We start from the raw sequence: 23,411 nt of genomic DNA on the forward strand, positions 1-23,411 counted from the left end.
ATTTTTTAAAGCTAATCTAGTATACCAGCCAATTAGCATAGACCTATTGTGTGTACACCTTTTGTCCACTCAGGGCTTCCCTGATAGCTCAGCTGGTAAAGAATCTGCCTACAATGCAGGAGACCCTGGTTCGATTCCTGGATTGGGAAGATCCGCTGGAGAAGGGATAGGCTACCCATTCCAGTATTCTTAGGCTTCCTTTGTGCCTCAGCTGGTAAAGAATCCGCCTGTATATGGGAGACCTGGGTTGGGAAGATCCCCTGGAGAAGGGAAAGGCAACCCACTCCAGTATTCTGGCCTGGATAATTTCATGGACTGTATAGCCCATCGGGTAACAAAGAGTTGGACACGACTGAAAGTTTTTCACTTTCATTGTGCACCTTGGGTTTCCCTGGTGGCTCAGTAGTAAAGAATCTGCCTGCCAAACAGGAGACATGAGCTCAATACCTGGGTTCAATCCCTGTGTTGGGAAGATCCCCTGGAGAAGGAAATGGCGACCCACTCCAGTATTCTTGCCTAGGAAATCCCATGGACAGAGGAGCCTAGTGGGCTACAGTCCGTGGGTTCGCAAGAGTCTGACATGACTTAGCGACTAAACAACAGCAGCAAACAGTTGTGCACCTTATTATGGACATTTAGCATCCTCATAAAGTATACTTCGGAATGAGTTTGTCTGTTATTCAGGTTTAATGAACACGTTTATTAAGAAATTTTAAGTTACTTTAGCTTGTAAATTATGACACTGGAATAACATTTTATGGTATCTTTTTAAATTATTGTTTCAAAATGTATATGTTTTCTCCAGTGTTCATTATAATTTCTTCTTCTGTATTCACCTTTGTTTTGGACCAGGGATCTGTAACTTGAATTAGTAGAAGTTGATTTTTCTCTACTACAAACAGCAGCGGCATTTTTATTATGGAAAATTTTAAACCAAACACATTTTAAAGCTATAATGAATCCATATGTATCCATTAGCCAGCTTCTACAGTTTTAGCACATGATCACTCTCCTTTCATATATGTCCATACCAACTTTGTCTCCCTACTTTGTATTTACTTTGTTTTATTTCAGAGTGAATTTCATGCCTTGTATGTGTCTCTTTCAGCCATATGTATGTTTCTGAAAGATAAAGGCTTGAAAATTTGTAACATAACCATAACATGTAGGATATTTTAAGGCAATATATAAATATTCTTCTTTGGTATCTGAAATCAATCTTAAAATAGTATAAATAATATTGTACAATTGCAGTTGTATAAAATACTAGTGGTTTTATTATAAGTTTTTGGTTAATGGGCTTACAAATTTCGGGAAATTTCCTTAAAAAATGTTGAGCATCTGGAAAATTTCTGATTACTTTTTAGTAAAATTTATAGGGCATGCCTGAAACTAACACAACATTGTAAATCAGCTATACTCCAATAAAAGTTTAAAAATTTATAGCAAAAGAAGAAAAAGTATCGTATCAAAATGAAAGTTAAAAGTTTGGATTTTGATTCTCCTGAAAATCTCTTTCCCTCAAAAATGTTGTTTATGGGGTTCTTGTACTAAACCAAAGATGTACAAATGTTTGTCTACAAAATTGTTCACAAGTGTGAATTATTGTGTGTATCTGTAGAAAGTATATATATACTCTAGAATTAAGTGTATATCTTCAGGAAGATTTTCCTTACTTAATGCCAGAAATCCTAGACCATGTTAATATTAGTGAACAAAATTATGATGATTAAGAATTCAGCTCTACTAGTTTCTCAAACACGGGAGAAATTTAACTTGGTAAGGGAAAGACTAGGCCACAAACAATAAGATACAATAAAGAAATTAAAAATATTTCATAGTACTTATATGTTTGAATCATGGAGACATGGATTCTATTGTGTAGTATAAGAAGTAACCAGCTCTGTGTGTTCACTTTCAATAATCCCTTCCTAGCCTGAAATGAGAGGACCCACATGTCATTTTTGTCTGCCTCTTAAATGAATGTTAATTTCTGGACATTACAGATTGTTAATACACTGCAGCAGTTCAAATCACAAAATAATTTGCTTTGACAGATGTTATTTCTTTTAAAAGAAAAACATTCTAGAAAAATATTGGGATTGGAAAAAATTGGACCTGAAATGTTTTCTTTGTTCAAAGGAAAAGTCAGTAATGCAGGTGATGACAGAAATAAAAAAGGAAGATGGGATGGAATATTGGAATTGTGTCCAATCAGGTCTTGGTGACTCTTGTCATCACACAGATAGCCAACCACATGCCACATTACTGTCACATTCAATTTATTTCCCAACTGAACAAAAAGCGGAAGCTCTGAGTAGCCTTGACTTTGGCATCGTCTCTCTTGGGCATCTGTTACAAATGCCAAAGTCTGTCTCTCTTTGTTGTGGATAATATTTGGAACTGGTATATTGGTCTTTGAATATGTTCTACTGCTCCACTAGGCAGGAAATACCATACTACTTATTTCACTTTCTTAGTGAAAAACAGAAATACCTTCTATTTAACAAATGTATCATTTATACAACCTGCAGTTGGATTTTTTTGTAAAAATCATTAATGATATATATAAAATTAAAACATTTACTTAATTCAAGAAATCATATTTGATTTAACAATAACTGGTACAAAGGACCAGTTGTACCTCCTTTATACCAGTTATCAGTCAGGGTCCTGCATGAAACATCATTTCTCTTAGATGATTTATTTGAGACCACTTCAGTGGTGAAGGGCTCAATATAGTATGGTGAGGAGTAGAATTAAGGGAACCAAAAAGGGATATTGAGACACTGAGTGAGTAACAGCAGTGTGAAGCCACTTCTAGGCCTATGAAGGGACACCAGTTACTAGAGCCCAGATGGAACTGTAGTTGTGAAACGATGCAGCATGGCTGGAACCATGGTTGTGATACAGGGAGGGAATGGACAGGTAACACGCAGGCTTCTCTCTTCTGCTTTCTAATCTCCTACAGAACCTACGTCTAATGGCCCCTGAAGAGCCAAGGTGATGCAGTATACAGAAATTATGCATGTAATGAGATAGTCTTAAAAAAAATTAAGGCCCAAAGAAGCTGTAAGATGATGAGCTCCAATCATTAGAGATAGTGATTGCAAGCCATTTGACTCCTCCAACACTTTCTAAAAAAAATTAACAGTTTTATTAAGATTTAATTTGCATACCATAAAATTCTCCCACATATTAAGTATACAGTTCAATAATTTTTAGTATATTTATATCACCAATGTCACCACAGTCTAATGTTTGAACATTTTCATTACCCCCAAAAGAAACCTCATTCCCCATTCTCAGCCCGAGTCCTAGGCAACCATTAATTCATTTAATGTCTGTAGATTTGTTTTCCTGGACATTTAGTATAAATGGAATCATAAAATAAGTGTTCTTTTGTGTTTGGCTTCTTTGCGTAAGCATAATGTTTTTGAGAGCCATCCCTGTTATAGCATGTATCGGGACTTAGAAATGCTTATGCTAAGTCGTTTCAGTCGTGTCCGACTCTCTGTGACCCCATAGATGCAGCCCACCAGGCTCCGCTGTCCCTAGGATTCTCCAGGCAGGGATACTGGAGCGGGTTGCCATTTCCTTTTCCAATGCATGAAAGAGAAAAGTGAAAGTGAAGTCGCTCAGTCGTGTCCTACTCTTAGTGACCCCATGGACTGCAGCCTACCAGGCTCCTCTGTCCATGGATTTTCCAGGCAAGAGTACTGGAATGGGGTGCCATTGCCTTCTCCAATAAATGCTTATAATGGAATAATATGCCATTGTTTAGATATAGCTTGCTTCCCAGGTAGCTCTAGTGGCACAGAACCTTCCTGCCAGTGCAGGAGACATAAGAGACGCAGGTTTGATCCCTGGGGCAGGAGGTTCCCCTGGAGAGGGACATGGCAACCCACTCCAGTATTCTTGCCTGGAAAATCCCATGGACAGCGGAGCGTGGCGGGCTACATACAGTCCGTAGGGTTGCAAAGTTTCGGACATGACTAAAGCGGTTTAGCAGACTTTGGGTTGTTCCCTAGTTGATGGGCATTTGGTTGTTGCCACTTTTTGGCCCTTGTGAATATTGCTGCTGTGAACATGTGTGTAGAAGTATTTAAATGAAAACATGTTTCATTTTCCTTGTGCAGGAAAATTCTACCTAGGAATAGAATTGTTGGGTCATGTGACAACGGTGTTCCACATTTTGAGGAGCTCTACCAGCCTTTTCTAAAGTGGATGTGCCATTTTACATTCCAAGCAGCAGCGTATGAGGCTTCTAGTTTCTCCATATCCTTGTCAACATTTGTGATTATACTGTTTTTTTGTTGTTGTTGTTCAATTATAGCCATTACTCTCCTGAAAAGTTTACTATTTTTAACACAGAGTTGTCTCTTCTCACATGATACTCTGCAAAGTCAGGTTCAAAGGAAAAGAGGTATCTTCTATCATCAACCACCTTATTATTTTCACTTTTTTTAAACTAAAGGACATCACAGTGGAATTACTCATCAGTTAGTAGCCAACTTCATTAAGGTCTACATCCCTTAGCACTTGTTTTTAAAGCAGTTTTTAGTGAAACTTGGGGCTACTTATATATAGTAATGTTTGTATGAGAGGGCTGTTATGACGATAAAAGGTCTATTTGAGTTTAAGATTTCCTTTGTTTTCAGTTTCAGTTTGGGAACTGAGGGAAGTTTTGTAGCATGTAGCAGCTAGAGTCACCTTTGAAAAGTGTTATTTCTCACCCCCTTGCTTAAAATCCTTTAGTTGTTTTCCATTGCACTTGAAATGCAATAGAACCCAAACTTTTTATTGTACCGCACAGGCTTGTCGCGTTTGCCCCTGCCTGGGGTCACACAGAGTCGGACACGACTGAAGTGACTTAGCAGCAGCAGCAGCTGTCTCTGCAGTGACTGGGTCTGCTGGCACGCTCGTCTTCCCTCAGTACACGCGAAGCATGTTGGTCTTCTTTCAGCTGCTCTATGTACCTAGCTTGCCCACGTCAGGTCACACACAGCTCTTTTCTCTTCCTGTGGTTTGGCACAAGGCTAGCTTACTGCCTGTCCCCTTTCCATGGAGACTTCTGCTGATTGCTGTGTCCTCCGTAAGTGTCCCACTCACTTCAGTCCTCAGCTCATTTCTCAGGGAGGATGTTCTTTGGGCGATTTCATCCAATTTCGTGACTTCAAAAATACCCAGCTGGTAGTAATACCAATTACTGTCAGCTCAGTTTTCTTTCCTGAGTTCCAAGTGGGAATGTTCACTAGCCCTGTTTTGAGTATTTCCCACATTAACTCTTAGAAACATCCTGTGCTGTGCTTAGTTGCTCAGTCGTGTCTGACTCTTTGTGACCTCAGGGACTATAGCCTGCCAGGCCCCTCTTTCCATGGGAGTTCTCCAGGCAAGAATACTGGAGTGAGTTGCTGTTCCCTCCTTCAGGGGATCTTTCCTCTCCAGGGATTGAACCCAGGTCCCCCCATTGCAGGAGGATTCTTTACCATCTTGAGCTACCGGAAAGCCCAAGAATATTGGAGTGGGTAGCCTATCCCTTCTCCAGGGGATCTTCCCAGCCCAGGAATCAAACTGGGATCTCCTGCATTGCAGGCGGATTCTTTACCAGCTGAGCTATCAGGGAACACCTTACCTCAAATTTAATGCATCCTCAGTCAGACTCCTTCAGATTTGTTCAGCCTTATGAGTGGTTCCCCATCATTCATGGTTCCTTCATCTTCCCCCACAAATTGTTGTTGGCCAAGTCTTGTCAGTTCTATTTTTCAAGAGTTCTTAGATGTCTTAACTATTTCCACTGTTCTTTCTGTCCTTATCACTTTTTAGCTAGATTTCTGCAGTAGGATCTTGGCCTTTCTACTTTTAGGCTTCCTCTGTTCTTCACAGTGCTTCTCAGATTGTCTTTCTAAGAGTGATTCCCTCCTCCTGGTATATGGCAGAATTGAGAGTGTATAGGGTGAAAAAAATCCAGAGATGATGCTGATGAGCGTCCCTGATTAAAAACCATTCTTTTAAAATACAAGTGTAATCATTTAGCACTGATTAAAATTCTTCAGATGCTCTTCGTTCCCTTGAAGATAAATGTGAGATTCTTATGTTGACATGTAATATTCTATAGTATGGCTCCTGTCTGACTCATAATCCCCATTCCTAGTACAACCATGCAGAATTACTTAAAGGTCTAATGTATCATCTTATTTACATTTCCAGGTCTTTATATTTGGTGTTGTTTTCTTCCTGAAATACTCTTCTTTCCTTGAGTAATTTCTCTTCTTTCTTTCAGTACTCACGTGTCATTTCCTAGAGGTAAGCCTTATATTATGTAATGTTTGTTCATTTGTTTACTTAATGCCTTTTTATTTGTTTCTTCTAGTGCCTAGCATAATGCTTGGCAGTCATTAAACGTCAGTTGTATAAATGCATACCTCATCTTTTAAGTGCAGTAATAATAGCATTGATAGAACATGATGTGCCAAACACAATATTGTGGTAAATGATATATATATATACACACACACACACACACACACACATACATATATATGCTGTGTGTGCTCAGTCATGTCTGATTCTCTGCAGTCCAGTGGGCTGTAACCTGCCAGGCTCCTCTGCCCGTGGGATTCTCCAGGCAATAATCCTGGAGTGGGTTGCCATTTCGTACTCCAGGGGGTCTTCCTGTCTCAGGGATTGAACTCATGTCTTCTATGTCTCTTGCATTGGCAGGTAGATTCTTTGCCACTAGCACCACCTGGGAAGCATATATGTGTATATATATATGCTTCATCACTTACTCTTACAACCTGGAGAGTAATGAATGTGCATGTTGGTATTCACCGTAGTTTACAGTTAAAGAAACAGAGACTATCTGGTTAGCCTCAAGAATTTGTAAAGTACGGATATACAGAGCTGGATTTGAATCCTGTGGCTTATTTGCAAAGCTTGTGTGTGTGTGTTTTACAGCTCTTACCAAGTTGTTTCATGGTTCATTAGTTTATTTTTCAAATTCACAATAAATAACTCCTTAATAAAGACTGATTCTTATGCTTCAGGTTTTTTTTTCTTTTTAAATTCTCAGGGTACAATTAGCTAAAATTAAAAAATACATATTTTATCTGACATATAGGTATGAGTGGGACAGACACGCTAGACAGAGTTCTCCATACACAGGGAACTCAGTGAACTCGGGGTTATCACTCTACTGTTTTGAAGATAGATTTTATACTAAGGAGTACTGTGTGGGGCTCTCCTGGTGGCCCAGTAGTTAAGAATCCACCTTGCAATGCAGGGGACACAAGTTTGATCCCTAGTCCAGGAAGACCTCACATGAGATGAAGCACCTAAGCGCATGCTCCACAACAAGAGAAGCCATCGTAATGAGAAGCCCATGTACCACAGTAGAGAGTAGCCCCTGCTTACTGCAGCTAGAGAAAGCCTGACACAACAATAAAGACTCAGAACAGCCAAAAATAAATGAATAAAAATTTAAAAAAAATACTGTGTAATAGATGAAGTAAAAATATTTAGTTTAACTCAGAATATTAGAAATACACAGAACAGGGTCTTCCCTGGTGGTCCAGTGGTTAGGACTCCATGCTTCCAGTGTAGGGAGTGTGGGTTTGATCCCTGGTTGGGGACCTAAGATCCCACATGCTAAAAAACAAACAAAAGGAACACACAGAACATTAGGCTTCATAAATAGGAAAACTAGGATTCCATATGCTTTGCTGAAAGTCTTGACGTATGTTATTTACAGAATCAGTACTGGAATCTGGGCCCCCTAACTTCCAAACCAGGGTTCTTATGTTTCTCAACTGTGAAAAGTTAATACCTAGACTAAAACAATATTTTCCAAGTTAAAAAAAAATCTGTTTTTGTTACATTAGAGTATATATATTTTCAATGACCAGGTTCTTTAACACAGAGAAGAAAGTAATGTGACTACTTAAGGCAAAATCATTCATTCACTCTTAAGTAACTTATTACTTGTGTGCAAGTACTGGCTTGTTTACCTGGGATTTAACATATTTCACGGAACTTTTGCTAATTGATTTTAAAACTTGGAATGTGTTTTATTTCTTAAGTATTATGGACATAAGAGCATGCTACCCAAGGAGAATGTTCTTAATATGGGCTTCAGTAATTAAATCCATTGAGTAGTGGCCTGGTTAGATCTCTGCTTTATATTGAAAACTCTCATACAATGCCTAGAATTAATAGAAGTCTCAAAAGTATTCGAGTGTTTTTAAGAAAGGGTTGATCTACTAGCTTAGTCCTTCATTTTTTATTTTCCAAGCTTTATCAGGATGCCAGGCAATCAGGTCAGGCAATCAGAGGTGATTGAGCTGTAACTTATTGATTTCTTTTCTGAAACTGAACATAGATTGTAATTACTTATGAGTTATCTATGATGTGCCAGATACTATTTTGGGTGCTGGGGTTATAGCAGTGAAGAAAGCAAAGGCCCTGTCCTCATGGAGTTTCATTTTAGTGGCTAATAGGCCAGCTAGTAAATAATGTCAAGTATTTATTAGTGCTCTGGAGAGAAACAAAGCAAGAAAACAGAGTCAGGCAATGTGGAAAGAGGACAGAGGAAGAATGTTGTTTTATATCAGATGGTCAGGGAAGTTTTCTGTGAGGTGAGCTTTGAGCAGAGACCTGAGGGGAAATGAGGTAAAACAGCTTTTTATGTTTAAGGAGGAGCAGCCAGAAGACCTGTGTGACTGGAGTGGAGAATAGATAAAATTGGAGGTTTAAGGGAACAACAGTTAGGTAACTTAGTGCATTGAGAATTATAAGAACTTTGGCTTTTACTAGAATGAGATGGGAAGCCATTGGGCAGATTTAAGCATAAGAGTTTTCATGTTTGGGCTTTACTTTTTTATTTAAACATTATTGAACTTCCAACACTGTTAGTTCCAGGTATATAACATACTGATACAGTGTTTCTGTACATTCCAAAATAGTTACCATCTGTCACCACACAGAATTAATATATTATTGACTATATTCCTCATGCTCTGCATTTCATCACTATGACTCATTTATTTCATAATTGGGAATTTGTACTTCTTAATCTCCCTCATCTGTTGCACTCATCCCCCCTCAAGATGTACAGATGGCCAACAAACACATGAAAAAATGTTTAATATTACTCATCATCAGGGAAATGCAAATCAAAGCACAGTACAATATCACATTACACCTGTTAGAATGGCCGTTGTCAAAGAAACAACAAATAATAAGTGTTGGATAAGCTGGGAGGAAGGGCAGCCCTTATATGCTGTTGGTGGGAATGTCAGTTGCAACTACTATGGAAAACAGTATGGAGACTGCTCAAAATACTAAAAATAGAACTATCATAGCATTTCACTGTTTAAGGCAGTGACTCAGCTGCGAGTGGGGAGTGGGAAGGGTTAGGGCAGAAGCAGAGAGACCAAGTAGGAGATTGTGATTATTCCTTGCCTGTTAAAAAAATGATTGAAATTTGCATGGATATATGGAAATAAAGCAAAACAAAAAACCAACACCAGAACCTCCTGATATTTAAATTATCTTGATCTTTATCTTACTTGTAAAAAGGTTTCCAGATTTGACTACGGCTTACAGCTTTTTCTTAGTGTAGACTGTATTTTTGAGAGCCCTTTTAAAAAAAATTTTTTTTGGCTGTGCCTCTCAGCTTTTGGGATCTTAGTTCGTGACCAGGGATTGAACCCTGGCCCTCAGCAGTGACGGCGTGGAGTCCTAACCACTGGACCACCAGGGAATTCCCTGAGAGCTGTTGTAGAGTTTCAGGTAGTACGGGGTTCCCATATACCCCCTCGCCCAGTTTCCCCTATGATTAACTTCTTATATTTTTATGGTGCATTTATTACAAGTAGTAAACTGATACATTGTTATCAACTAAAATCCATAGTTTGTTCAAGTTTACTTAGTTTTTGGGTAATGTCTTTTTTGGTTCTCCAGGGATACCACTTTACATTTCTTTTAACATATCTCAGTAGATACTTCTTTGCCATCATAATTTCTCAGACTTTTCCTTGTGTTGATGACCTTTATATTAATAGTTGTGAGATACTGGTCAAGTATTTCATAAAATGCCCTTCTCTTGGAATTTGCCTAATGTTTTTTCATCATAATCAGAATGGAATTGTGGGTTTTCCAGAGGGAGATGGCAGAGTAAAGTGTTACTTTCATTACATCCTAGTAAGAGTACGTCTTATCAACATGATTTATCACTATTGATATTGATCTTTACCAACTGGCTGAGGAAATGTTTCTCAGGCTTCTACACAGTAAAGTTACGGGGTTTGTTTGTTTGTTTGTTTTTTGGTCCTCTTTTCAGTACTGTCCTCTTTGGAAGAAAATTGCTATGTGCAGCCCATTGCACATAGCACATTGCTGTGTGCAGAGTGTGGAGTTATGGTCTACCTCCTTGAATGTAGAATTGCTGCACAAATTATTTAGTATTCTTCAAGGGAGATTTACATTTTTTCCTCTTTTTATTTATTTAATTTTATCAGCATAGACTCGTAGATGTATACCACTTGATTTTCTTTGGTCACAATGTTCCAGCTTTGGTCATTGGGAGCTCTGTCAATTTCCCTCTTTGTCCCTATGACATATCCCCATAAATTTAAGGTTTTTTCCCCCTCTCTCTGTTTGTTTGGTCAGGAAGAAAATGCAAGGATGCTCAACATCTTTAGGTAAATGAAAATCAAAATCACAGTGAGGTACCTCTTCACATATACAAGGATGGGTATTATAATAAAAATAAAAAAACAGGCAATAACAAGTATCAGCAAGGGTGTTGAGAAATTGCAACTCATTAAATGTTGTTGGTGGAAATGTTAAATAGTATAGCCAATTTGGTTGCTGCTGTTCCTCAAAATGTGAAACATGGAGTTACCATAAGACCAGAATTCCACTCCTAGGTATATACCCAAGAAAATTAAAATTATCCATCTGGACAAATCTTTAATGAATGTTCGCTGTTGTTGGGTCGCTAGGTTGTGTCTGACTCTTTTCGACTCCATGGACGGCAGCAAGCCAGGCTTCCCTGTCCTTCATCATTTTCCAGAGTTTGCTCAAACTCACGTCCATTGAGTCGATGATGCCATCCAACCATCTCATCCTCTGTCATCCCCTTCTTCCTCCTGCCTTCAGTCTTTCCCAGCATCAGAGTCTTTTGCAGTGAGTCAACTCTTCACATCAGGTGGCCAAAGTATTAGAGCTACAGCATCAGTCCTTCCAGTGATTTCCTTTAGGATTGACTGGTTTGATCTCCTTGAAGTCCAAGGGACTCTCAAGCCAGCGCCTCAGTTTTAAGGGATCAGTTCTTCTGCATGTAGCCTTTTTTATTGTCCAGCTATCACATCCGTACATGACCACAGGAAAAACCGTAGCTTTGACTATATAGACCTTTGTTGGCAAAGTAAATATCTCTTCTTTTTAATACACTGTCTAGGTTTGTCATCACAACCTTGTCTAATTCAATGAAACTATGAGCCATGCCATGTAGGGCCTCCTAAGACGGATGGGTTACGGTGGAGAGTTCTGACAAAATGTGGTCCCCTGGAGAAGGGAATGGCAAACCACTTCAGTATTCTTGCCTTGAGAACCCCATGAACAGTATGAAAAGGCAAAAAGATAGGACACTGAAAGATGAACTGCCCGGGTTGGTAGGTGCCCAGTAGTTTACTGGAGAAGAGTGGAGAAATAGCTCCAGAAAGAATGAAGAGGCTGAGTCAAAACAAAAACAACACCCAGTTGTGGATGGGACTGGTGATAGAATTAAAGTCTAGTGCTGTAAAGAACAGTATTGCATAGGAACTTGAAATGTTAGGTCCGTGAATCAAGGTAAATTGGACGTGGTCAAATAGGAGTTGGCAAGAGTGAACATCGACATTTTAGGAATCAGTGAACTGAAGTGAACTGGAATGGGCAGATTTAATTCAGATGGCCATTATATCTACTGCTGTGGGCAAGAATCCCTTAAAAGAAATGGAGTAGCCCTCACAGTCAACAAAAAGAGTTCGGAATACAGTACTTGGGTGCAGCCTCAAAAACGACAGAATGATCACTGTTCATTTCCAAGGCAAACCATTTGATATCATAGTAATGCAAGTCTATGTTCCAACCACTGATGCTGAAGAAGCTGAAGATCAACGGTTCTGTGAAGACCTACAAGACCTAGAACTAACACCCAAAAAAGATGTCCTTTTCATCATAGGGGATTGGAATGCAAAAGTAGGAAGTCAAGAAATACCTGGAGTAACAAGCAAGTTTGGCCTTGGAGTACAAAATGAAGTAGGGCAAAGGCTAACAGTTTTGCCAAGAGAACACACTGGTCATAGCAAACACCCTCTTCCACCAACACGGAAGAAGATTCTATACATGGTCATCATCAGATGGTCAATACTAAAATCAGATTGATTATATTCTTTGCAGGCAAAGATGGAGAAGCTCTATACAGTCAGCAAAAACAAGACCAGGAGCTGACTATGACCCAGATCATGAGCTCCTTATTGCAAAATTCAGACTTAAATTGAAGAAAGTGGGGAAAGCTCTTAGACCATTTAGGTATGACCTAAATCAAATCCCTTATGATTATACAGTGGAAGTGACAAGTAGATTCAAGAGATTAGATCTGATAGAGTACCTGAAGAACTATGAATGGAGGTTTTTAACATTTTACAGGCGGCAGTGAGCAAAACCATCCCCAAGAAGAAGAAATACAAAAGGCAAAATGGTTGTCTGAGGAGGCCTTACAAATAGCTGAGAGAAGAAGAGAAGTGAAAGGCAAAGGAGAAAAGGAAAGATATACATCAATCTGAATTCAGAGTTCCAAAGAATAACAAGGAGAGATAAGAAGGCCTTTTTAAGTAAATAGTGCAGAGAAATAGAGGAAAACAATAGAATGGGAAAGACTAGAGATCTCTTGAAGGAAATTAGAGATACCAAGGGAACATTTAATGCAAAGATGGGCTCAATAAAGGACAGAAATGGTATAGACCTACCAGAAGTAGAAGATATTAAGAAGAGGTTGCAAGAATAGAAAGAAGAATTATACAAAAAAGATCTTCCATGACCCAGATAGCCATGATGCTGTGATCACTCACCTAGAGTGAGACATCCTGGAGTGCAAAGTCAAATGGGCCTTAGGAAGCATCACTACGAAGAAAGCTAGTGGAGGTTACGGAACTGAACTATTTCAGCTGAACTATTTCAAATCCTAAAAGATGATGCTATTAAAGTGCTGAAACTCTGGTACTTTAGCCACCCGATGGGAAGAACTGACTCATTTGAAAAGACCCTGATGTGGGGAAAGATTGAAGGCAGGAGGAGAAGGGGATGACAGAGGATGAGATGGTTGGGTGGCATCACCAACTTGATGGACATGAGTTTGCACATGCTCCAGGCGTTGGTGATGGGCAGGGAAGCCTGTTGGAGTTCATGGCGTCACAAAGAGTCAGACATGACTGAGCAACTGAACTGAACTGAGGTTTGTCATAGCCTTTCTTCCAGGGAGCAAACGTCTTTTGATTTCATGGCTGCAGTTACCATCCACAGTGGTTTTGGAGCCCAAGAAAATCAAGTTTGTCAGTGTTTCCATTGTTTCCCCATCTGTTTGCCATGAAGTGATGGGTCTGTCTGCCATGATCTCAGTTTTTGAATATTGAGGGGTTTTTTTGTTTTTGTTTTTTTTTAGTTCTACCAGTTTGTTGCTAGCAACCCATCTCCCTCCACCCTCATGCATGCATGTTCAAGTCATGTAACCCCATGGACTGCAGACCACCAGGCTCCTCTGTCCATGGACTTTTCCAGGCAAGAATACTGGAGTGGGTTGCCATTTCCTTCTCCATTGAATGTTGAGTTTTAAGCCAGATTTTTCAGTCTGTTGTTTCACCTTCATCAAGAGGTTGTGTAATTCCTCTTCGCTTTCTGCCATTAGGGTGATGTCATCTGCATATCTGAGATTATTGATATTTCTCCCAGCAATCTTGATTCCAGCTTGTGCTTCATCCATCCCGGCATGTCATATGATGTATTCTGCATAGAAGTTAAATAAGCAAGGTGATAATGTACAGCCTTGATGTATTCCTTTCTCAAGTTGGAACCAGTTGTTCATGTTTATCTTGGTGTAATTCATAATAGCCCGAAAGTGGAAACAACCCAATGTCCATCTGTTGATGAATAAACAAAACATAGTAATTGTGCTCTGTGCTAAGTCGCTTCAGTTGTGTATGATTCTTAGTGACCCTATGGACTGTAGTCTCTGTCCATGGGATTCTCTTTGCACAAGTACTGGAGTGGGTTGCCATTTCCTCTTCCAGGGGATTTTCCCCAGCCAGTTATTGGACCTGTGTCTCTTAGGTCTCCTGCATTGGCAGACGGTTTCTTTGCCACTAGCGCCACCTGGGAAGCCCAGTGGAATATTATTCAGCCATTAAACAAAGTACTGGTATGTTCATGTTGTAACAGGATGAACCTTGAAAACATGGTGAGTGAGAGAAGCCAGTCACAAAAGACTGTGTATAATATAATATGATTCCATTTATTTGTGATGTTGTGAGTGGGCAAATGCACAGAGACAGGAAAGTTAGTAATTGCCAGGGGCTGGGTAGAGGACGATACACAGGAGGTAATGCTAATGGGACAGGTTTAGTTTTGCAGCACCGAAGTGTTCTAAAGTTGGATTATGGTGATGAGTGAATCACCAGATATTTAACCCCAAGTATTTAAAAGGACTCTGGAAAAAAAAATAAATAAAAGAACTGATTTGTACACTTTAAAAGGGTAACCTTTTATATATCAGTAAAAGTGAAAGCGAAAGTTGCTCAGTCGTGTCTGACTCTTTGCCACTCCATGGACTATACAGTCCATGGAATTCTCCAGGCCAGAATACTGGAGTGGGTAGCCCTTCCCTTCTCCAGGGGATCTTCCCAACCCAGGGATTGAACCCAGGTCTCCTGCATTGCAGGCGAATTCTTTACCAGCTGAGCCACAAGGGAAGCCCATATATCAATAAAGCTGTCATTAAAAAAAAATTAGAACAAAATAACAAAAATGAGATACTTAGGGATTTATACTTTAAAGAATTATACGGTAAATGCTACAAAAAAAATTCTAAGAAAAATTAAAGACCAAAATAAAGAGATATACTCATCGATTAGAAGGCTCAGTACTTTTAAGATGGTAGTTTTCCCCAACTGATGTATAGAGTTCATGTACTGTTTTTTTAAAAATTGACAACTGACTCCAAAATTTCTCTGGGAATGTATCGCATGGCCAAAATAATTTTGAAAAATAACAAAACTCCAAGATTTGTACAGCCTGAATCATTTATCAGACTGTGTGTTAATGACCTAGGAACAGACACTGATCATTGTAGCACAGTAGTTAAGAACAGAACCACAACTATGGCTAGTTGACTTTTTTGGACATGGGTTCAAATAGGTTCTGTAGGTAGAGAATAATCTTTTTATTTTTTTCTTTTGCTTCACTGTGCAGTATCTGGGATCTTAGTTCCCCAACCAGGGATCAAACCAGTGCCCTCTGCAGTGGAAATGCAGTCTTAACCACTGAATTACAAGAGAAGTACCAAGAATAATCTTTCTGATATGTAGTACTGGCACAACTGCATATCTAAATTAAAAAAAAAAAGAATCCCATGCTGTATCTCATACCATGTGTAAAAATGAACTCCAAATGAATCACAGACCTAAATGGAAAAATTAATACTGTAAGACTTCTTGAAGAAAATATAAGAATACATTTTTGAGATATTAGACTTGGGAAAGATATCTTAGCTATGACATCAAAAGTACAATTCATAAAATAAAAAAATTGTTTTGCTCTTCTACAATTTTAGGAAATTTTAGGAAAATGAAAGCCACAGATTGGGAGATAATGTTTACAAAATATGTTTCTGACCAAGGATTTGGTTCCAGAATATATAGGCAACTCCTAAAACTTATTAATAAGAAAACAAACAACCAAAAAAAGTTTGAGAAAAATAAGTTGAGTAGATAGTTTACCAAAGAAGGTTTCTGATACTCATCATTGTTAATTATTGAGGAAATACAAATTGAAATCACAGTGAGGTACCACTGCATACCAATTAGAATAGTAAAAATTTTTTTAAAGGAAAGGAAAACAAAGAACTTACAATACTTAGTGCTGCTGAGGATGCAGAGTAACTACACCAGACATACATCACTGATGGGAATGCAGAAAGGTATAGCCACTGTAGAAAGCAGTTTCTCTAAGGTTAACCAAGTTTCCAAGCAACTCAGCCATTCCCCTCCAGTGGTGAAGTGAAATGAAATGAAAACTTAACATCCAGACTAAAACTTAGGTATATATTTTTAGCAACTTCATTCATAATTGCCAAAGCAGAAAAGAACTCAAAGGTCCTGGAACTGAGGAGTAAATTTAAAACCACCAACAACCTTTGGTACATCTATATCAGGGAGTTATACTCCACAAGAAAAAACAATGAGTTGCTGGAAGTGGGCATGCTCTTTGCCTACAGAATGTCAGCTTTTTCCCTTCCAGTGCTTTGTGCTTTGCTGGGAAATTCTGAGAGTCAAGAGGAAGTCATCTGGGACATTGCCAGACAGCTTGCCCAAATAGCATATGGAATCTGCCCGGGACTCATGGACGACCCGGTTGCACATGTTAGGAATGAGAGCCTGTCAGAGGAGGACAGGAGTATCCATTTGTTCAACAGATACAAAGATTGAGTTATGCAAGATGAGTAGGTTCATCATTCATGAACAGATCTTCTGTACAACATGGAGCACGTTGTTGACAGCACCGCATTGTGCACTTAAGTGGGCGGCTCTCGTGTGAAGTGCTCTTACCACAGTAAAATCAGTTGGTTAGAACTTTAACCTGGAAGAAAACATTCACAGTGCATATATCTAACAATATGGATCCAGACTATATTTTAAAAACATCTTAAAGCCCAAGATCGCTAACAACGCAGTTTTTTTAAACAGCCAAAAATTTGGACAGACTTCACCAGAGAAGCTAAAAGAATAGTCACATGAGAAGATGCTCCTCATCATTAGTTATTATGAAAATGCAAATTAAAACACAATGAGATACCACTTTACCTACCTAGAAAGGCTAAAATTAAGAAGACTGAAAAGATCACGTGACAAGGATGTAAAGCAAAAATGTAATGTTGATTAATTACTGATGCTAATGTAAAATGGTACACGTACCTACCTAACGACCCAGTAATTCTATTTCTAGGTATTTAACTTGAAGGAAAACATGCCCCCAAAAGACTCGCATACACATGTTCACAGCAGATTTATTCATAGTAGCATGTAACTAGAAGCAATCGACATGTTCATCTGTAAGTGAACGGATAAACATAATTGTGGTATCTTCAGATAATTTAATCAAAAGGAATGAACTACTTATGTATGCAACAACATGAGTGAATCTCAAACATTATGCTGAAAACTTTAAAAGCCTTGTACAAAAGAGAATAGACTATGATTTGGGACAAGCAAGCCTAAATTTTAGTAACATTAGGCTTCTCGGTGGTTATCTGGGGCCAGGAGTGAGATGAAAAATGGATTGACTGCAAAGGGACATGAGAAACCTTCTGTTGTGATGGGAATGTTCTACAAGTTGGTTGGGATTATGGTTATACTGGTGTATACATTTATCAACAAATGTGTACACACTGAATTGTACACTTAAAATAGGTGCACTTTATTGTATGTAAATTATATTGTACCTTAATAAGTTGATTTTAAAGTTTAAAATAGATTTTAAATTAATCCTAAAATTGAATCTTCAAACTAAAGCAAAATCTAACTCCTATATATCTAATTAATAACATAGCCATACTAGTAATTTACTTAACTTTTGGATCAATATTCTAACTGTGTATACTTAATGGGACATAATTTTTAGACAAAAATATATTGTGAACAAATACTTGATGGTTTTGTTTTTGGTAAAGGTTGTGTTAAAGTATTTTCAGATAGAGCTAATGAGTAAATCTGTGAGTGTAAACTGGGATTCTGACTGTAGGAAAAGGAAAATACGTGTGAAATGGAGGAAGATGAGGAATGCTATATTGGATTTGAGTTGAAGTTGTCATTATGCACTCATCATTTTAAAAAGACATATATTTCTTAGCTTTGTCCACTTAAGGGGCCTAAAAGCAATGACACCTCAGGCATTGAATATACTTGACACACAGATCTTGGTTTCAAAATCTCATTGCCCACTAAAAGACTTCCAGAAACGGTTGACTTCATGTCTGGTACAGAATTTAAAAAAGCAAGATGAACCTGAAACATCTTGTGCTGGAAGGTAAGAGTGTGTCAGCACCATGGAGGACATGTGAAAAGGAAGCAAGATTGAGGGGACAAATTGAATATCATGATGATGATATATTTTTAAGTATAATACATACACATTGAAAAATATATTAGTATGCATTTATATATTATGTATGTGTTTATATAGATAAGCGAGAGAAAAGGGGGAAATGCTCGTTTTTATAGAAGAATGCTAACTTTTAAATATTGAAAGTACTGTAATTAGAGCACTGCTGTTTCTAATCTCCAGTACAATAATTAAAGATCATGAACAGTTGGTGTCTGAAACCATTAGCTGTTGGGACAAGGTATTGACAGTGGCTTAAAAGTTAACACCTCCCAATTGTATATTAATTTTGAAGAGAAGAAATAACTACATTCAGAGGTCTGACAGCACCTTAACCACTTCAAGTTTAACATCTCCAGTAATGAGACAAACTGAGAGTATATGTGTCCTCATGAGATGCAACGATAATTACAAAGCATCTTTATGTACTTCTCATGAAGAAGCAGTCAGACAAATCTGGTAATTGGGATAGTACAAATACATTTCAAGTACATTCAACTGACTTGGATTCCTCAAAATAAAAAAAACCCATGTCATGAAGTCAAGGCAAAAGGGATCTGGAATTAGGGGCAGAGTGGAGACACTATTCTAAATGTAGAGACATAAACAAATATAATCTTGAATTTTGATTACATCCTACAAAGAGCTTTAAAATTGTAAACATTTTGATAACTGAGGGAAATTGGAATATGACCTCTGTGTTAATCACATGCAATAGTGACAGCATTACATTTTCTTCAAGTCTGGTAATGATATTTGGTTATGTAGCTGAATGTCCTATTCCTAGGAGATACCACTGAATTATTTAAGGATACAGTTTCATGACATCTGCAAGCTATTTTCAGGTAGATTAAAAGAAAAGCATATGTGTTGTTTATAAAGATAAAACAAGTATAACAAAATGTTAGCAGTCTTCAAATCTTAAGTGACAGGTATATAGATTATTCCTAGTTCTATTTCAGTTTTTCTGTGGGTTTAAAATATTCAAAATAAAAATCAAGGGGAGAAAAATATCTTACTCTGAATTACTCTCAAAATGTATAAGCTTGAAATTTTCGAGGAGAGTTACTGGGAAATAGTGTTAATTACCAATTCATTTGAACTATCTGATGTTCCAGAGAATGTTAGAGGGACTTTAGAGATTATCTTGTCTGGGTCCCTTATTCATACAGGTGAAGAAATGAGTCTGACAGTAATAGAGTCACTTACTGAAATCATATGGTAAGCCAGTAGTGGCTCCTGGACAGTGAATTCAGCTCTCCTATTTTCCAGGATATTTGTTGCTTTTCCCACTGTGCCATGTTATTATCTCTTCCCCTAAAAGGACTTTGTTGGAGATAAAGTTAAATTAAGAAAAATACAATGTATCATTTTTTCTTCCTAGTATGTCTTCAATAATTTCCCCTGCATTTTGACAGTGTTATGAGACCATGTTTGATCTCTTGATATATAGGTCAGGAATTTAGTGAAAGATGTATGCTTCTTTTGATAATTGCCTTCCTAGAATTCTTTTGATCATCTGGTTTGAGCCGTGTGTTTTTTGTCATTTATTTTTTTTATCCTCTAGTTTAAGCTATGAAGAAGGACATCCCTCAAACTCTGAAACAGACCTCCTTCAGAGACAGACTTTTGCAGCCTCTCATCAGCTTCCTGGATATGCTGCCACACCTCAGCCAACTGGTAAAAATTCTGCTGTGAAATATACCCTGAATCTGGGTGCATTTAGTGAATAAGAAGGAAAATCAACTTTCACATGTTGGGTTATGAAAGTGTATAGGACAGAATGGTTCCATGGGAAATGTTAGAATGAAAATGAGATTAAAAGCTTTGTCTTTTACTAATAGGAAATAGTTATATAGTTAATTAGTAGGGAAATCTTTTTTCCCCCCCGCATCTCTATAGATTTTAAATTATAACTATGCTTAAGCAAATTAATACTTGCTTGCAATTCAAAATGAAGCAGTTTAGGGTTGTAGCACTTTGGGCCTCAAATTTCAGAGATTCCTTTTAAAAATAGCATCAGGAATATCCTTTTATGTTAATATATATTTTTACTTTGGGATACATTTTATCTTCAAATGTAGGTCTTTCTGGAATATTTGATACTAGTGTGAACAATGCCAGCACTAACACAAAAGAATCTTCAGTGATGAATTTTCTCTCTGCTGTTGAATCCCGAACTGCTCAGGCTGCTTCTTCAGGAACTACTCTTTTACCACAATTCAGGGCCCCATCCTGGCAGACAGGTGATTCTTTGTTTTCAGAATTTTTAAGTCCTATAGAAATACTGCTAAAAATTCACTTTTTATAGTCTTGTCATGATAGTAGTGTGGCTGAGAGTGGTGTTAATTATTGATTTTCCAGTGAACTTTAAAACCTGGAATTTTTCACTATTTTAAAGTGGATAAAATTCAAGAAATTGTTACTAGCAGAAATTCAGTTTTAGCACTCTGTTGACAACTAACAAGTTGAAGAAGGTAGGTAATTGTTAAAAGGTAAATCCTAGATACAAAGTTTTTACCTGGCAATTTAAGTAGTCACTTATTTACTTGAGAGAAGAAAAGATTAAATTTCTTTTCCTTATCCCCCATTTTACCTTTATAGAGATATAATTGACATATAAACTTGTAAGATATTTACAGTGTACATTGTAGTAATTTGGTACATGTTTGCATTGTGGAAGAATTCCTCCATCTGGTTAATTAACACACCTATCACTTTACATGTTTATCTTTTTGGGGGAAGTTGGTGAAAGATTAAGTTCTGTTTTAGTGCCTTCAGACTGGATAGGTGGTAGAGTAAAAAGCAACCTTAGAACTGATTTCGTCATGAGTTAGGAAAGTTATCCTTAAGTGAATGGAATAAGTCATTCTTTAATAAAAGCTAGCACAAATTGATGTTATTATATTATGTGCTTTTCTATTTTATTTTTCTTATTTCATTTTTCTGTTACCCCTTGAAATTGTTTGTGTATATTTTTATTTTTTGCAGGATGACAGATTAGTTTTTTTTTTAAGATTTCATCTTAAAAACTATACTTTTAAGTAATAGCTATTGGAAATATTTTATTATTCTGATGTAGATTCCATTAATACAGCTGTCTTTTCAGTATGTTGGAGAAACTTCTGCTTCTAAAGAAACAATGTGTTAGTATGGCATAAAACAATATTTTTTTTAAAAAATTAAAAAATACAATAGCTTTATTTATTGCTTCTTGGAATAATTTTACATTACATATATTTAGTTAATTCTAAGCATTATTTATTGTTTCAAGAGTAACTAGATGTTTTCTGTCCTTGAGTTGTAATACTCTTGATTGCTGCCTGTCTTCTGGGACCTTAGTTCCTCCGTCAGTTAAACCTGGGCCCCAGCAATGAAAGATCGAGTCCAAACTATTGGACCACCAGGGAATTCCCACTTTTTTGACATTTAATGGAAAGAAGTGAAAGAAGAATATTTTTGAAAAGGGCCAGAGAACCTTTTCCCCTCTATTTTTTCAAAATGGGGGAAAAAAAAATTTTAATGGAAACTCACTAAAAAAATATGTAAATAGACTTAGAGATTGAACTTACCGTTACAGGGGAAAAGCGTGGCGGCGGTGGGGGTGGATAAATTGGGAATTTGGGATTGGCATGTACACACTGCTGTATTTAAAATAGATAACCAGGAAGGACCTACCATACAGTGCAGGGAATGCTGCTCAATATTCTGAAATAACCTAAATGGGAAAAGAATTTGAAAACGAATAGGTACATGTACAACTGAATCACTTTGCTATACTCCTGAAACTAACACAACATTGCTAATCAGTTTTGCTCCAACATAAAAATTTAAGAAATGGAAACAATTAGGGCTTCCCCGGTGGCTTGGTGGTAAAGAATCTGCCTGCCAATGCAGGAGACATGGGTTTGCTCCCTGATCTGGGAAGATCCCACATGCCGCAGAGCAAATAAGCCCGAGAGCCACGACTGTTGAGTCTGTGCTTTAGAGCCTGGGAGCCACAACTGCTGAAGCCCAGGAACCCTAGAGCCTGTGCTCCACACCGAGAGGAGCCACCACAATGAGAAGCCCACGCACGGCAACTAGAGAGTAGCCCTTGCTCCCCGCAACTAGAGAAAAGCCCACACAGCAACGAAGACCCAGCACAGTCAAAAATAAATAAATTAAGAAAAAAAAGAAACAATTAAAAGGTATATAAAATGAAAAGTGTTAGTTCCTAACATAGTCCTGCTTTTTAGAGAAGAGTTAATAGTGTTTACTCTTTATTGATACCTTTGTGCATCAAAACTTTTTTTGTATTTTCGCCTAAGCAGTGTTATAGCAGCAGTATTATTAGGATATGCCATAATTATTTTACCAGTCTCCTGTTGATGGACATTTAGGTTGTTTCTACCTGTTATTCACAATAACTGTCCTGAGTATCTTGTTTGAATCTTTGTGTCCACTTTTTTCCATAGGGTAAATTTCCATAGATCTAAATTTCTATAGGAGCTTTTGGACCATAAAAGGTATACATGGTTTTACTTTGGCTGTAAGTGGCTAGACTGCTATCCTGAAATGTTAACAATCTCTTCTTGACAGTACTTCATTAATTTCTGATCAGCTTTTTGTATAAGCATGCATCTATTGTTATTGGAAGTTGTTCATAGGAAATCGAAACTTGAAATGCAAGGATTTTTTAAAAATACATGTATTTTGATGAAAGAAACTTTGCAGTGTTAACCTCACTATTAGTTTTAGATATATTTATTACATTAAATGTAGGGAATTTGGTTTCAGTTTTAATGTTATGAACATTTTAGTTTGTTCATTGGTGTTTTGCATGGGAATGTCAGGGTAAAGTAATCACTAGAGATGATATATATATATTTAGTATTTTCGTAAGTTTCAAATGATTTATCTGACTATATGTATAATCTCATGTTTATATAACAATAATAGAAATGAATTGCTGATACCTTTGTAGTTTTGTTTTTGCCTTATAAAAACTAGCT

General features: G+C 37.5%; 1 protein-coding gene across 4 annotated transcripts in view; it reads left to right on the plus strand.

Annotated features, from left to right (window-relative positions):
- Window positions 1-23,411, plus strand: part of QSER1 (glutamine and serine rich 1) — a 79,459-nt gene that overhangs the window by 12,422 nt on the left and 43,626 nt on the right. For 2 of the 4 annotated variants that reach the window (XM_010831819.1, XM_010831818.1), the window contains 2 exons: window positions 19,985-20,097; window positions 20,502-20,663. In XM_010831819.1, coding sequence (XP_010830121.1) covers window positions 20,567-20,663 — 97 coding nt within the window. In that variant the 5' untranslated portion in view covers window positions 19,985-20,097; window positions 20,502-20,566. Of the gene's footprint in view, window positions 1-15,000; window positions 20,098-20,501; window positions 20,664-23,411 lie in introns of those variants that run through there. The other 2 variants (XM_010831820.1, XM_010831817.1) reach the window with 2 other exon arrangements.

This window comes from Bison bison, unplaced genomic scaffold (genome assembly GCF_000754665.1).
Source record: "Bison bison bison isolate TAMUID 2011002044 unplaced genomic scaffold, Bison_UMD1.0 scf7180017864531, whole genome shotgun sequence".
Lineage (NCBI taxonomy): Eukaryota > Metazoa > Chordata > Mammalia > Artiodactyla > Bovidae > Bison > Bison bison.